At 34.8% G+C, this 17523-nt stretch overlaps 1 protein-coding gene across 9 annotated transcripts in view; it reads right to left on the bottom strand.

Moving 5' to 3' along the window:
• Positions 1-17523, bottom strand: part of LOC150092408 (FK506-binding protein 15-like) — a 398069-nt gene that overhangs the window by 42762 nt on the left and 337784 nt on the right. For 8 of the 9 annotated variants that reach the window (XM_090415127.1, XM_090415130.1, XM_090415126.1 and 5 more), the window contains one exon: positions 7080-7159. The exons of the other annotated variant lie outside the window; for it this stretch is intronic. In XM_090415127.1, coding sequence (XP_090271253.1) covers positions 7080-7159 — 80 coding nt within the window. The remainder of the gene's footprint in view (positions 1-7079; positions 7160-17523) is intronic. 9 annotated transcript variants of the gene reach the window in all.

The following is a 17523-nucleotide window of genomic DNA, read 5'->3' as shown; positions in this document are numbered from 1 at the left end:
AGATATTACAGAGATGGGAAGAATATGTAAGTAGGTTTTATGAAGACAGAGAAAGAAGAGAAAATCAAATGAAAGAACATAGTGGGCAGAGGCTGTACATCATGAGGGAGGAATTGAATCTAGCAATTCAAAAGATGAAAGAAGGAAAATTCCCTGGAATAGATGGTATACAGATAGAACTTATAAGGAATATAGGTGAAAAAGGTATGGAAGTGTTATGGCAAATTATTAATGGAATTTATGAGGGACAAGAATTACCATAGGAGTTTAGAAGATCAATTTTTATCCCCATTCCAAAAAAGACGGGAGTTTTAGCTGTAACAATTTTAGAACGATAAGTCTTATAACTCACACAGCAAAAATTCTGGCGCAAATAATTTTAGAGAGAATTAGGAATAAAATAGAAAAAGAAATGAATGAGGAACAGTTTGGATTCCGAACCAACAGAGGAACTAGAGAGGCTATAACTTGTCTAAGAATTATTGGGGAGAAAACATTAAACCATGGTGAAAGGTTGTTTTTGGGATTTCTAGATTTTGAAAACGCATTTGATACAGTGAAACATAAAAGGCTTTTTGACATTCTAGAAATTATTGATATTGACTGCCATGACTTGGAAATTTTAAAGAGATTACATTGGTCACAAACAGCGTCAGTATGTGTAAATGGAGGGAAACAGGAGAATTCCCGGTGGAGAGAGGAGTTAGACAAGGATGCAAGTTATCACCATTATATAGTGAACAAATGCTTAGAGAGGCACTTGAGGATGTAGAAGAAGGAATAAAAATAAATGGAAGAATCATTAATAACTTAAGATATGCGGATGATGTAGTGGTGATGGCAGAAAGTGAAAATGGATTACAACAAATTGTTCAAAGAATTGAAAATTCTTGTAGAGAGTACAGACTAAGAATTAACACAAAGACCAAGACAATGATAATGGGTAGAAAAATAGGAGATAATGTAAAGATTAGATGTGGAGGAAAGATTTTAGAAGAAGTGGAAAGATTTCAGTATTTAGATAGCTGGATCTCAGAGAAAGGAACTTCAGAGTTGGACATTAGAAACAGAATAGGCAAAGCTAAATTGGCATTTATGGAAATGAAGAGAATTTTAATAAACAAGAATATGCATCATAAATTATTATTACCAGAATTGTGTTTAATTTAAATATCTTTATTTGCAAAATTTTCGGATAAGTTTCATTGCCATTAATATCAAAACACAAGATGGTACAAACTTGGCTTACACGTGAAATTATATTTGTGACAGCTACCTACATGCTAACAGTGATTATACGAAATGGATATGAAACAGCTGAAAATTTTACAAATAAAGGCATTTAAATTAAATGTAAGTGATTCCAGTAATAATATTTTATGATGAATTCTTCCTCTTATTTCTTGATTTTTAAAAGAGAACAATAATAATGTAAACAACAGTTGTGTGGTATTCTGTATTTTTATGATTTGTATTTATTAGTAATTTTATTAAATTTTTTTTTCATCAAAGCCTCTAAAGCATAGTACCTTTAAAATTAAGGATTTCATATCCATGATCTTATATAGTGAAACAGCAAGGTAATTTGATACGGAGGCTATATCAGGATTAAGAGTGTGGTGAGCAAGAGAGTGAATGAGAAGTAAATTTCTTATAAAGTTGTGAGTGAATGGCATGTGTTGCCTGAAGCTGCTGTGAATGACTTTTCAAGATAATGCTAATTACTCTGTGGATATCTGTTAATAACAATATTATGTCTATTAATCATGTGTGCTCTGTCTATTTTTTTTTTTTTTTTCATTTTTCACAGATAAAAACCAGTTTCCAGGCCTTGTCATGTCTATTTAAGTCTCACCCCCAAAAAAAGCTGTTATCCTATTACTGTTAGAACCGTGGATTAGATTATTATTACGGAACACCTCCTAGGAATCTATGGCAGGACTCCACGCAACCCACTATTTCTACTATTCACATCCTACACATAACAGCAGTAATGACCACCATCAACACACACGATCTAACACCAACAATAGCAATTTTTAATTTAGGTAAAATTTATTTCAAACTAAGTTAGAAAACACCGACAAGTTTTGCCAACTTTAGCTGTTACCCTGGCTTCGGCAGGGTAAAAAATAGATGTAAGACAACTTAAATGCTAAAACTGTTACACTAAAACTATAAATGAAGGAAGAACAGAATACAGTTGTATTTTTACAAAAACAGAAGAACGCGTACATCCGCCAATTCTTAAGATCTCCAAAAGACAGTCATCCTTTTTTTAAATATGCTGGAGTTAACAACATCCCCTGTTCGTGCAGCTTAAACTATATTGGTCAGACCTCTAGAAGTTTCGAAATCAGAAAAAAGGAACAAGTAGGAGATGTAAATAATAATAGAGAAGACAAATTGGGGTTAGCTTTTCATTTCTCCAGGACAAACCATACCATAGAATGGGACAAAAGCTCCATGCCCTACTTAGAGAAGCTCCCTTATTTCTGCTCCCAAATCATAAAATAAGCCATAACAGTGATCTGTTCAGAACAAAATCTAAATAGAAACCAAGGATTAATTCTGCCTGAGATTTCGAAGACCCTCATAAGATCTCTAAGCATGCCAGAATTAAATCTTGCTGCCAATTACAGAACGTTCCCACATAACAACAAGTGAGATCATACACGCTCCATGCATGTGATGTACATGTTCTTCTGTTTTTTGTATTCGGTTTTGTATTTTTTGCATACAATTGTATTCGGTTCTTCCTTCATTTATAGTTTTAGTGTAAGAGTTTTAGCGTTTAAGTTGTCCTACATCTATTTTTTTACCCTGACGAAGCCAAACAACTAAAGTTGGCAAAACTTGTCGGTATTTTCTTAGTTTGCAATAAATTTGACCTATATAAACCCAAATAGAAGTCAATCTCTCCTATAGTTCTTGTGGTCAAAAATAACCTTTTTATCATTATGAACAGCAATTTTTATCTGTAAATTGTGTGAAGCAAACAGAAACTGTGTCCGTTTTGCTTGTATTTGCCTCACATAATTTACAGATAAAAATTTCAGGTATTTCATCCTATGTAGGATGAAAAAGCTCAGTTCACCGGGAGGGGAAAAAGACCTGCTATCTCCATTTGAAACCGACTAACATACCTTCAACAATTGAAAAAAAAAAACATATGAAGATTCTTCTCATCATAATGAGAAATAAACTCAGGTCTTTTCAAATTAAAGGGTGCAATGTCTCATCATTCTTCTGGTGGCACTGTGGCAGCACTGAATGTGGAACTTTTTCAATCCATTTCAGGCCTCCAATACACAGTGTGGTGGTTTCTAAACAGGTGACAAAATTCATCTTCCACCTAAAACGAGACATGGTTAACTCACCTTCAGTTGACAGGTCCTTATAAATTTAAGCACCTTGTTTGTTGTTTCAAGGATACTTGCAATATAAGACTGAATGATATAATCACATAATCAAAAGAAAGATATTTATTTAACCAAATATTTCAGTCTGGAAATAGCAGACCATCGTCAGTGGTATTACAAGAACAGTTTAAAAAATACAAGCTGGAATACTAACAATAGATCGTTAAAATTAGAACACGCCACGTGATGTTATATCACTAAGTATGAAACGGAATATTTTGAAGTAGAAACATGATTGAATTTAGTATTAAAAAAAAAAAAATTAATGAGTAATCTTGATTAGACTTTCCCAGATTTTTGATATAGATATACAGTCATTACGATTCAGGTTGGGGCGATGGAGCAAGGTCTCCACACTTTCCTTGAACAAAAACGTTCGAACCTATAATGGGATCTATGTAAGAGGCGTGTCCTGGACCAAAGGATGCTGTGGTCAGTTTCAATCCCGTGTTGAGCCAATCCAGACTTTTCAGGTTTGTTGTGAAGAATGGATGATTGATGTTCTTGGATTCTTTTTTCAAGAGAACGTCCAGTTTGTCCAAAATAAGAGAGATCACAGTTGCACGGAATTTGATAAACTCCAGGAAGAGATAAAGTTGAGCGTTTGTCTTTAGGAGAAGGAAAATGAGAAGACAATTTGTTAATAGGTGAATACGTAGTTGTTAAATCATATTTCTTTAAAATTCTTGCGATAGGTTCTGAAATACCGGATATATAAGGAATAAGCACTCGATGTATTGAAACTTAGTTGTTTTGTGGAGGATTATAAGAATTGAGAAGACGTTGAGTACTTTTTTCAGAAAAGCCATTGAGTTTCATGTGTTGTTGGATAGTAGAAAGTTCTTTCTGTAGATAATCAAAAGTCGAACAATTAGTTTTGGCTCTTCTGATGAGGCATTTTATAATTCCTGTTTTTTGACATGGATGATGGGCTGATTCTTTAAGAATATAATGACCTGTGAATGTTGGTTTTCTGTATACTGTAAATATGAAGCTCTTTCGTCTAGACAAACCAAGCCATTCATAACTCCAGATAATTGGATTGTAAATATATCCGGACGTCCTTTGACTAAAAGCGAAACCCTCATCCTGTCAAAAGGATACGATTTTTCTATTGTTCCAAATAAAATACCATATCTAGATTTCTATCTTTATTGTGATTACATGATTATATCATTAAGCACCTTGTTTCCTGCATAAATTTGAATAGCCTTCAAAAGGATACCTTATTTCCTTTGACTGTGCTATACAGACACCGCATGGAAATGCTAAGATGTTATATAAATGATGTATTAAAATAGGGGCTCTGCCCATGCAAACTTCAGCTGAGAAGTTTGCATGGGCAGAGACCCTGCAAACTTCTCAGACTAGAGAAAGATTATTTCTCAGGCTAGAGAAAAAATTATGAGAATAATTTTTTCTCTAGTCTTATGTTTATTCTTGCACTGGGAACTTTAGCCACTTTTAAATAGATAAGTAGTATCTTAAAGTATGCTGAAGCAATTTGTGGCAAGGATAGTTTAAGCTCTCAGTGTAATTCATAAGAATTTGAGATACTTAAACTCAGAAATTTTGGATTCTGAAGTTTCTCCATTAATTATGAAATTTCCATTTTTCAGTACCACGGAAATGAATAAATATTTTAATTAATCAGCCAATTGGTCACACACTTAGCAGCTTGCATATAAACTCTTTCAAAAGTATTGGAATGTAACAGCAGATGCACATGATGCAAAGAACATATGGCAAACAGAGGCTATACCAATGATGTGCATAGCATTCCAGGAAGATACATATATAAAAGAGATGCCAGTAAGTGATAGATTCAATCTAACCAAAATACACAGAAAAAAGATTAGGGAATTCAAACATGAACACAAAAGTTCTTTCTCAACAATGCTTGCAGTAGTGCTTAAACCACAATAATCAGACTAGAAGACTGGAAACATAATTTAGAGTGATTAATCTCAATACTGTCTGTTTTTAATGGACAGGAGAAGCTTGATCTGGTAGCAGCTAAGTGAATACTGAATATTCCATTGCAACAAGAGGCAAGCATAGCAGTGCAAGTGCGATGACATTGGCATGTGTTTTTCATAGCATGGAAGTAGTCCCTGAATTTTAAGGATAATATAAAGAATGGCAAAGCAGACCTTCACATTCTGGATAACACCTCTTGCACTTATGAAATTCTGTAGTGAAGGGACATACTAGTTAAAGTAAGGCAAAGTCCTCTCTCAGGCTGCAAAATATACTATACTACAGTTTAGTTTATAATAAATTTAGTTTAATCCTTTATCCAAGTGTGAGCAAACAAAGTTTGCGCCTGAAAGTATCTTCAGGACTGGAGTAAGGTGGTACAACACCAGGGAAACTCATTGCAAAGGTGGAGCAAGCTACCAACACTCCTGTCTCAGTATCTCCTATAATGCAAAATAAACTTTCAACATCTTTCTCTAAATCCAGAGTAATTTATTAAAAAAGGGTGGCACACCGATTGACAACTCCTATAGGTAGAGATGACCTGCGAATGCTTCTGCCTGGCTCTCACTGAAGAGACCTCAATAAAGGTCGAAACTAGTCTGGGTAGTGGCCCTTCCCTTAATGCATAACATTAGATATATCCGCAAGGAGATGTGTTTTGCATTATAGGAGATACTGAGACAGGAGTGTTGGTATCTTGCTCCACCTTTTCAATGAGTTGTCCTGGTGTTGTACCACCTTACCCCAGTCCTGAAGATACTTTCAGGCGCAAACTTTGTTTGCTCACACTTGGATAAAGGATTAAACTAAATTTATTATACTCTAACCAAGTGAAAAATAAACTTTCAACTACAGTTTAGTTTGAGGAAAATAACGTTTCTAATGGACTGGCATTCTCAGAACCATGATTATTAAGTGAATACACCTAACAATTTGATCTATCTATATTACTCAAGTGTTCCAATATCCACACTTACCAGTGTGCATATATATCAAAGATATATCATAGACAACTAGCAAATGCCATGAAGAATTGGATCTGAATTATGGGGACAATCTGTACAATTTCAACAGTTAGTTTGATTCCAATTCCAATTGCCAATGAAGGCCTTGAATGATCCAACTCCTTTTATCCAAAGTTTTATATCCAACTCCCAGGTAATTATTATTTTGTTATTTATTTTGTGGTGGAGGGATAAAGTAAAATGGATAAAGAACAAGCATTCTTATATTCATTGTTATTCAAAAACTAAGATAGTACAAACTTGGCTTGCCCATGAAATTATATTTGTGACAGCTACTACATGCTAACCAGGATTATATCACCAGTTGCTTTAAATATCTTCTTTACAGCACATCTGCAATGAGAAAACTCTGAAATTTATTATAATTTTAAAAAAAGCCTCAACTGCTAGACAACCTCCTCACTCTTCAAGATCAGTCAGACAATGGAAATTCATGCTATGAAGTCATCTATATCACAAATGTAGCCCCGCTCGTAAATAAAAACATGAAAGAAGTCCAGGTCTGCCATGCAGTAGCATCATAAAAATATTTCTATCAATACAACTATAACTGAAGATCAAAAATTTGTTTTAAAAAAATTTTCTTTTTTATATGCTACATTTTCATAATCTCATTTCTATAAGCAGATGCTTATCAAACAAAACTTACCTCTGGACTTTTGTGCTCTTTAATTTTTTGTTCTGCTTCTGGTTTAGAATTCTCCTCTTCTATGGAATGTTCATGGGTGTCTATATCATGTGAAATTATAAAAAAAAATTAAATATACATAGGGAAAAGGGAGCCTGAAAGAACAGGTGGATAAAGTATTTACTGCAAAACAGTGCAAATTTATCTGATGCATTCTTTCAGCTACCATGTTTACTGAGGAACATTCTTGAGAGCACCGTTAAATGTTCTAAAGAAACATAAGTATTCATAAATTCATTTTAAAAACTTTATTAACTGTCTTAATCTACTTAATATATTTACACATTTCAATATATGGTAGATTGTTTCAATTACCATTCAACCAACTCTCACAATGCAAACATAGGTTTCTGTGGTTTAGCAGTTTTGTGGGTAGTTTTTGGTACTGAGACCACATTATGATGTAAATAAAGAGTTTAATAAAAGTAAACAATTAAAAACCTAACAAGTTTCATAAGTCATAAGACTTACATCATCGGGGATACTGGTACAGAAAAGTTTTACACAACAAAAGCCTATTAACAATTAATTACACATATTAGATGTTTTGATAACTTAGCAACTATTACATATAATTGATAAACAGAATACAAATGGTAAATTCATTACCGTCTACATATTGGAACATTGCTAGTTGTTGCTATCACGTTCTGTGGTATCATACCTGTTATATCCTTGGTTCCCGACAGTTAAATTTTTGATGAAAGCAGACCATACTTGATATAAAATTAAGCCTTCATTTTTATTGCATTGTGCAGGGATCCCAATCATTTGCAAGGCTTCTTTAAATTTTCTTGTAAAACAGTTATGATCAATATATGACATTTTTGTTTTTTTGCCAAAGTGCTTGATGGCCTATAGTAGTTTGTGTGGAATGCCAGGCCTGATTTATGTTCTCTTCTTTTTTCAACATATTTTATGTGTTCAGACATGTGAATCTCTCCCAATCTTCCTGTCTGGCCTGCATTATAAATGCCACAAGAGCAATGAATCTCATAAATGCCTTGTGTTTTTCATGGGGTGATGTACATGTTTTGATGGATATAGGAATCTTGAGATTTTTTGTAAAGGTAAAAAAGTTGTACTGAGAGAACAATGAGAATCTCACAGCCACTTTGTCTGTGAGATTCTTGATGTAAGGCAGCATGATTGCATTCTTGAACTCTTGTTTGAGTAAGGGAGTTGCAGGAGATGTATTAGTAATTTTTTTTTTAATCTTGGGTTCATAACCATTGAGTGCAAGGTTCTGTTTCAAGTAGTGCAGTTCTTTATTTACATCATAATGTGGTCTCAATACCGAAAACTACCACACAATTCTTACAACGTTTACTGTGTATGATATTTTAATTGTGCTAATAAATGATGCAAAACATTCCTGGAAAAAACAAAACATGTTTTTTCCAGGGCTTGAGTATAGATATATGTATATTGGAATACCGTGAGAGGACATATTAATAAACTATAAAACAAAAAAACAAAAAAAAAAAAAAAAACCTCACATTAAAACTTATTTGTAGAATTTTTACCTATGTTTCATAGGCATCTTCAGTACAAAAAAAAAAAACAGATTAAACAATAACAGAAAATTCTAAAATTGCCACCTTAGTAGCTAATGCCACACTACTAAAACAGTCAATATTTTCAAAATTAACTGGGATAAAATGAAAAAAATAACTAATATATATATTTTAAAGAATAAATATTTAATGACTTAAACCGAGATAAAATATGAAAATGATTGTATCATTTTAATGAAAATGATACAATCATTTACAGCCTTCTTCAGGTATCCATAAAAGTCTTTAAAATGTACCATTACAACCAAGTAGAAGATCAGGAAAAGAGACGATCTATAAGGAATTGATTTTTATGAAGGATTCTTGTCTTGTTCAAATGAAATGTTTAGTGGAGATAGCATTAAGAATTATCAACACGTTAGCACAAGAATAATTTAATATTTGCCAAATATTTCAGTCTGAAATTAACAGACTATCATCAGTGGCTTGATAGGAACAGTTTTTACAAGGTGGAATACAAACAACTGATCATTCAAAAGTAGAATGAGCTGCGCGATGTTACATTGCTAAACACTAAAGAGAGGTAAATTTCATCGGAGTGATGAATAAATTATAAGTATCAATTCACACTTTCATACAACAATTTTAATTTATAAATTCAATTAAAGATAACATTAGAAATATTTGGCAAATATTAAAATATTCTTGTGCTAACATTTTGATAATTCTTAATTTCATGTCACAAGGGTCTCTCAAGAATAGGAGACAGCTTGCTTAGACTCATGATATTTAATATATAACTTATGTTCTTCATGACAAATAAAAGCAGATCTTTCAATTTGTCCATAATAAGATAAGCCACAAGAGCAAGGATGAATAATGATAATAATCATTTGCATGAAGAGTATAAAAAGCAGGCCCGGAGGGTGACTTATTTGGTAAGGATAGCAAAAATGCAATCAGCGAGTTGTGTATGGAGGTGCAGTATCCTAGAAGGGAAAAGTCACTAGTGGTGTGCTGAAGAGGGTTTTTTTTTCTTTTGCCATTATTATTGTCTAACTTGTATACTGATGACATTGGGATAGGTTTAAAAGATGTACAACTGTTTGCAGATGATGCAAAACCAGGGAGAAAGATGAAGAATCAAGCAGATGTTGTATCCTTACAGTTGGACTTGAATAGGTTGTATGAGTGAGAAACAATATGGAACTGTCAATTCAATGTTGCAAAGTATATACTTGATGAGACATTTTGAAGGAGGTTGAGGAGATCTGGGAGTGGTGGGCTACACTGATCTAAAATTCAGATGTTGGACTGCATAAGTTTTGAAGTCATAACATCAGATTATGGCAATGATATGGAGGACTTCAATGTGCAGAAATAAAATGGCTATGGTTCCATTGTATAAGTGTATGATTCGACTTATATGGATTAATGTGCAGATTTGGTCCTCTAGGATAAGAAGGCAGATTGAGGAAATGCAATCTGCAAAACCTCATGTTGAAAAGGAGGAGAAGGGATATGATTCAGATATGATTTTTAAGTTGATACATGGTTAATGTGGAAGAAATTTTTCATACAATGGAAGATTGTGGGGGGGGATAGAACAAGGGCTATCCTTAGAAACAGTATAAAGAGAATGTATGAACAAGGGAATGAAGAGAAATTTTTTACATTGAGTGAATGGTGAGTGGAATGCATCACCTGATGGTGTGGTGAATACAGGCATACTGAAGGAGTTTCAAGCAGTATGACTGGTATGCATTTCCTCTCTGCTGTTTAGATCTCCAACAAGGACCAACATTTCTTTTTCCTTCATGTCAGATGCCTTCTCCAATGATTTAAAAAATCCCTTCACCCCTTCCTTTACAAATAACGAGTATGGGGTCATATTCACAAATAAGTCCCATCTAATTCTCCACTGTGATAGTGTCTACATCACTCTACTTGGTATTACATGTCATTTAAGATTATCCTCATGTTTATATTGAATACTATAGCTACTCCTTTCTGTTCCTGATCATTATTTCCTGAATATATCATCTTGTATTTGCAATTCAAAAAATATTTCACCTGTTTTTGTATTCTTTGTTTTGGTAACAACAATTATATCAACAGGATACCTTCTTAAATTCTTTTGTCAGTTTCATTTCTTTTCCATTGATACTTATGTTGAGGATGCCTATCTTCAATATTCTGCTGATGTTGAGCTGCAGTTTGTTCCAGCAGCAGAGTTTTCACTGTGTGCGCTAATTTTTTGATAAAAAGGAAAGGGAAGGGCATGTTTAACCAGGTTACCCATCCTAGCGAACATGAAATTTTATCTTGTAAGGGTCAAAGCTGTATAACTGAGAGGCGACCTCCACAGTCTTTAAAGGAATGCGGAGAACCGACCAGGGCTTCTGACCTAATGTCCAATCCTCACCTTCTCGTGGTGCACCCTGTTGGTTTCTACCTGGATACTGAACAAAAGAGGATGGGCTAGCAATTTGGGATTTAGACAACCAAATTGTATTCTTCTTGGCTTAAATCAATATACAAAATGATGATACAACACGACAAAATTTCATGCTGGCTGGAGGGTCGCCCGGTTAAACAAGGCACCCCATTGTTTTCGCCAGGGAATCAGGGCAAATAGCGAAAAGTCAGCTACTGGAACAAATCTCAAAGCACATCCCGACTCAACATCACCAGAGTTAAAGATCGGAACTATCAACATAAGAAGCCTGAATGGCAAAGAAATGGAGCTAGCTGAGGAATTAGATAAGTACCAGACCAACATAATAGGGGTGACTGAAACAAAAAAGACCAAAACTGGTGAGATCTTTCTGAGCAATAAATACAAAATGTTATATTCAGGGCAATGACAATCAAGGAAATGAAGGGGTAGCCATAGTATTCAACACTAAATACGAGGCTAATCTTCTTGAATGGCAGGCAGTCTCAAGTACAGTGATGTGGGCAAATATCAGAATGGGAAACTGGACAATGAGACTTATTTGTGCCTATGGTCCCACAGAAGGCTCTTCTACTAAGGTAGAAGAACAGGAATTTTTTGAGGCTCTAGACAAAGCTACTGACACAATGAAAAAGGAAAAGTTGTTGGGGATCTAAACAGTAGAGAAGGAAGTGATTGTCAGACATACAAAAATGTTTTGGGAAAATTTGGAGAAAAGAGCAAGGCTAATAATAATGATGGCAAATACCTATTGCATTTCTGCTCAGGACATGGACTGGTTATTACTAACACACCATGTTCCAACATAAAAATGTGCACAAATTCATAAGGAGAGAAGAGCAAGGAATAAGAAAAGTCTAATTGACTATGTTATTGTTGATAGTGATGTTTTCTCCCTGGTGCAGGACACCAGAGTGTACACAGGATTTGAAATTGGAAGAGATCACTATTTAGTTTTGAACAGGATAAAATTGAATTTCATATTGAAAAGAATGACATGAAAGAAAGTTTTAAAGCGAATAAAAGTTAAGCAGCTCTTAGATGTGAACTGAAGACTAAAATACACAAAGATTATTGAAGAAAAAATAAAAGAGTTTAAGAACAGGAATCAAATCTTGGAGATTCGGTGGCAAGACTTGAAGAAAGCCCTGATTGATTCAGCTAGAGAGGTATGCGGTGAAGTTGTCTGCAAGGATAGAAAAATCAGAACTCCATGGTGGACACAGGAAGTTAAAGAGGCAGTGAAGGAAAAGAAGAAAGCATATCAAAATTTCCTGGCAAATAAGTCAGCTTGTGCTCTCAGAGAATACAGAGACAAATGTAAGAAAGCTAAACACTGTATAAAACTAGCTAAACAAAAGTCATGGGAGGACTTTGGCAAGAACATAGAAAATAAATATCAAGAAGGTGGTAAGATATTCTGGAGGTTGTTGAAGAAGCTTAGAAATGGAGGAAAGAGTGCTGTAAAAGAAGTTAGAGATGATAAAGGTGACATGAAAACAGGAGGAAAAGATATCCTTGAAATATGGAGTAATTACTTCAAAAATTGCTAAATGAAACAAACAGTGATAGCACAGTGGTGAAAAACACTCCACAGGCATACAGTCAGGAATACATATCCATATTTGAAGTACAAAAAGCCATCAAAGGCTTGAAACGTGGAAAGGCAGCAGAAGTAGATGATATTCGACCAAAAATGCTGAAGTATTATGGTATTGAAGTCTTACAGTGGCTGCACTGCAGAGTTCAGAATGCCTGGACAGAGGGACGAATTCCCGATGATTGGAGTAGAGCTCTCATAGTACCCATATATAAAAAGAGAAATAAAACTGAATTGAGAATTACAGAAGAGTTTCCCTACTAAGAGTTCCTGGTAAGATTTATGCAAATATACTTGAGAAAAGGTTGAGAAGAATTGTGGAAGAAAAGCTTGGTGAAGGACAAGCTGGATTCAGGCCAAATAGAGGCTGTCAGGATCAGATCTTCACTTTATGACAAATAGTGGAGAAATCATGGGAATATAACAAAGATCTGTATTTAAGTTTTGTCGATTTGGAAAAGGCATACGACAAGGTGCCAAGAGAGACGCTATTCAATACGCTACAGTTATATGGTGTCAATGGGACATTATATCAAGAATTTCTTAGTCTTTATTTGAGTTGTAAGTCAGCAGTTAGAATTGAAGGAAGTACAGGAGATGGTTTAATGTTAAATCTGGTGTGAGACAAGGATGTACATTATCCTCTCTATTATTCATTATTTATATGGATGACATTATGAAGTAAAGTGGTATTAAACATGATATCAGAATTGGAGATGTTAATGTCAGCTCTTTGCTTTATGCGAACGATGTTATACTTCTAAATAAATCCACTACAAGTTTGCAAGATTCCCTGACTAAATTGAATAATTGTTGTAATAGATATGGTATGAAGGTCAGCAATAAAAAGACAAAGACAATGAAAATAGGTAGAATCGTTGAAAATGTCAACTGTGTTTTGAATGGGGAACCTGTGGAACAAGTAAAACATTTCAGCTACTTAGGCACAATTTTTAGTGAAGATGATAAATTAAATATGAAATAGACAACAGAATCAACAAAGCTGGTATGGTAGAAAGTCAATTGAATAAATTCATATGGAATAAGAGAGAAATTGGTCAGAACACTAAATTAGCTGTATACAAGACAGTGTTCAAACCAGTTTTAACTTATGGATCTGAGAGCTGGGTCAGAAATAAAACACTTGACCAAACACTAGAGACCGCAGATATGAGAGTCCTGAGAAAGATTAGAGGCATGAACAGATGGCATCAATGGCAATATCATATTAAAAAGGAGGATATTTGGAAAGAACTTGACATTGTCAGCATCCAGGAATGCGTTAGCAGAGCTAATCTCAGGTGGTATAGTCACTTGAACAGAAAGGGTGAGGAAAGATTAGCAAAACAAGTGTTTGTTCTCTGCCAGGTTGGCAGGAAAACGACCCAGAGGAATGACCAAGATATAGGTGGGTTGATACAGGTAAAAGTGCCTTAGAAGACAGAAATATAAGACCTGATAATATTGGAGTCTTGACAAGTAACAGACTGATTTGGAGGAAAATTGTAGATAGGAAGTTAGTAATGATGTAAATTTTTCATTTAGTACTATCATATCCTGTACACCCCTTGAGGGTACATGTCAGGAATTTGATGATGATGATGATGATTGTCTTTTGGTTTAAGTCAATAAACTGGTTGACTAAATCTCAAACTGCCCGATGTTCACTCCTCAATGAGAAGTTCAAGACTGGACATTAGTCCAGAAGTCTCGGTCAGTTCATCATGTTCTTTCAAAGACAATGTGAAGGTCTTTTCCAGTTATTTAACTTTCTAGATAACTGGTCATCTAGAAATTTCTTTTTCTAGTGATCTAGTTTAATTCTTTCTTCTGAGGTTGCTTAAGGGTCAAAACTAGGTAACTTAATAGAGATTTGCACATAATCTTTTATAGAATGTAGAAAACTGACAGAGGATTATGAATTAATCTAGTTATTGAACAAAAAAAGGATAGGTTCATAATACAGTGTTTAGCCAACTAAATTGTATTTTCTATTGTCTTAAAACAAAAGACAAATTGTGTGCCAAGATGAAATCATTCTAGCTGGGGCATCACCTTGCTAAATAAGTAAGTTTTGGAATGTGCTGTGAAATCTAAACACTGCCTTCCTCCATAATGAGCGTGTATTTTCTTGATCACAGAACTAATGTAAATAACTATAATGGATGCCAACAGCTTAAGTTTGGTGAAACTAGTCGGTATTAAAATACTTCTCCGTTTACACTTGATCAATGTTTCCAAATAGTTATTTACATTACTGCCTTTCTCCATTTAGGAGCTGTGTGATACTTTGCAGACATCATAGCTAGAAATATTAACACTGATATTATTAAGATGTTGATTAGAATCAATGCCATAGTGAGTATAGGCCATATATTCTATAGAAAAGATAGCTAAAGTGATACTTGTCAAGAAGTCATAATTCAATCTCATGTCAGTATATGCATGTTTGCTATAAGTAATTATATATGTTAGTTAATTTACACATAAATGAATCACTAACTGCAGAAAGGAGAGTTGTCCATTTTTTTCAACTGGAACAATCAAAAACTATATATAAGTTGATTTGTTGCAAATTTTTCCTTTTTGAACAATTTCCATAATTTTCTAACAAGAGCAGTTGATGAGGGAAAGGCATATACTGCCATTTTTTGGATTTCGCAAAGGCGTTTGACAGGGTGCCACATGATAAGCTGATATTTAATTTGCAGCACATTGGTTTAAATGTCGGGTTAGTCAAATGGATTCAGGATTGGCTCACTGATAGGTATCAGAGAGTTGTATATGATGGGGCAATATCAAGGAAGCAGAAGATTACAAGTGGGGTTCCACAGGGCTCAGTACTGGGACCTGTATTGTTCAATCTTTATATCAATGATATTGTCAATGGACTGCAAGGGGACATTCAGTTGTTTGCAGATGATGTGAAGTTGGGAAGGGTTATCAGTAATAGTGCAGATGTGGCAGCATTGCAAGAGGATTTGAATAAACTAGACAGATGGGCAAATAAATGGGGGGTATCGGTTCAATGCAGCAAAATGTAAAGTCTTGAGATCCATCGATGGGATGATGCGTACTTGATTGAAGGAGCTGTACTGAAGGAGGTAGGGGAGACAAGAGATCTGGGGGTGATGATTGATAGAAAACTGAAATTCAGGGAGCATATTGCAAAGGTGGTGAGGGTAATTCAGAGGATTGCTGCAATACTCAGAAGGACGTTGACCTGCAGAGATAAAAGAGTTATCATTCTGTTATATAAGGCCATGATCAGACCATACTTAGACTATTGTTCTCAGATTTGGTCCCCAGGATTTGAAGGGGATAAACTGACTGTGGAAAGGGTACAGAGGTGGATAACAAAGATGGTATCAGGATTGTACAATATGAGTTATGAGGATCGACTGAGGGAATGTGGACTGCAGAGTTTGGTGAATAGAAGAAGGAGAGGTGATATGATTGAGACTTTTAAATTGTTGAGAGGCAGTTACAGGGTAGACATTGGAAAGTTCTTTCACTTGGTGGAATGGTGGGAAGGAGCGATGACAAGAGACCATCCCTGGAAGTTACGAAAGGAGGCTGTGCGCAAGAGGGTGAGGAGTGGTTTCTTTGCGTGGAGGGTGGTTGAACCTTGGAATGCATTGCCTGAGAGAGTGGTTGGAGGGGGGAATGGTCAATGGGTTCAAGGAGTGGTATAATAAACTTTGTGTTTCCTAAAAATGATCTCCCACGATGAGTCTTTTGACTCCATGGAGGCCTGGATAATAATAATAATAATAAATCTCTATAATCAATTGCTCTCAAAATCTATGATATTGTTCAAATTTAATCAGCAGTAAGAGGTCTCAACGAAACCATTTTTGAAAAAAAAATAGACATCTCACCTCACATGTCCCTTTTCTGCAGTTAGTGATTCACATACAGGGTGACCCAGAAAAAAACAGGCACCATTTACAATTATTTTCAGAAATAACTATTTATTTATTTTTTTTTTAAATTTCACATCATGCTCTTGGATGCAGTGGAAACAATGCTGAAGAGTACATCAAAGCCTAATTGGAAAATAGGATATTGCAGTTTCTTTGTCAAAAAATGAAGTGTTTTGTATCTATTTCCAAACTAATAAAGTGTCCTCTAAAATTCATATACAAAGTTGGATGGACAATTTCAAGAAATATGGGACTGTCTTAAAAATATGATCATTCAAACCATTCAGGAAGACCCAGAAAGCACACAGAAGAAGTTTCCAAAATGGCATGAGAATCTGACCTGCAGAAAACAGAATGTTTTATAGCAGGTTTGTATTCTTGCTTAGAATACAGAACCTGCTATAAAACTTGGAATTGCCAGAGCAACACTCAGGAGAACTCTTGTTGATGATCTCAAGAAATACCTATATTGTATACAGACAAAGCTACTTTTTAGCTTATCTTCATCTCTGATGAGGGTAAGCTAAAAAGAAAGGCCATGGCTGACAAATTGCTTGCTCAAATTGAGGAGAGTCCAAATTTTCTTAGTTTTCTATTTTCTTAGTAAGCTCCTTAAAATTAGGTGTGTAATTAGTCAAAGCTGTTCTTACAAGCTCGTTACACCTTGCCATGCGCACACTCACTCACTCCCATACTATTGCATCAGTCAAAAGGTTGCAGTACTTCTAAGTCTTACCGGAATTATTTTGGCTCCAAAAGGATGAGTATAGTCAAGGATGAATATAGATGAGTAAGATGAGTAATTGGCCACCCCTGATATATAGTATTATGTGAATAATGAGTAGCGTGGGTCTCCTGTGATGAATCTTTTGACTCCATGGAGATACACAAGTAAATAATAATA

The sequence above is a fragment of the Typopeltis vanoorti genome, chromosome 26, assembly GCF_054136105.1.
Source record: "Typopeltis vanoorti isolate ZY-2024b chromosome 26, IOZ_Tvanoo_1.0, whole genome shotgun sequence".
Lineage (NCBI taxonomy): Eukaryota > Metazoa > Arthropoda > Arachnida > Uropygi > Thelyphonidae > Typopeltis > Typopeltis vanoorti.
This window is presented reverse-complemented; position numbering and strand designations above follow the sequence as displayed.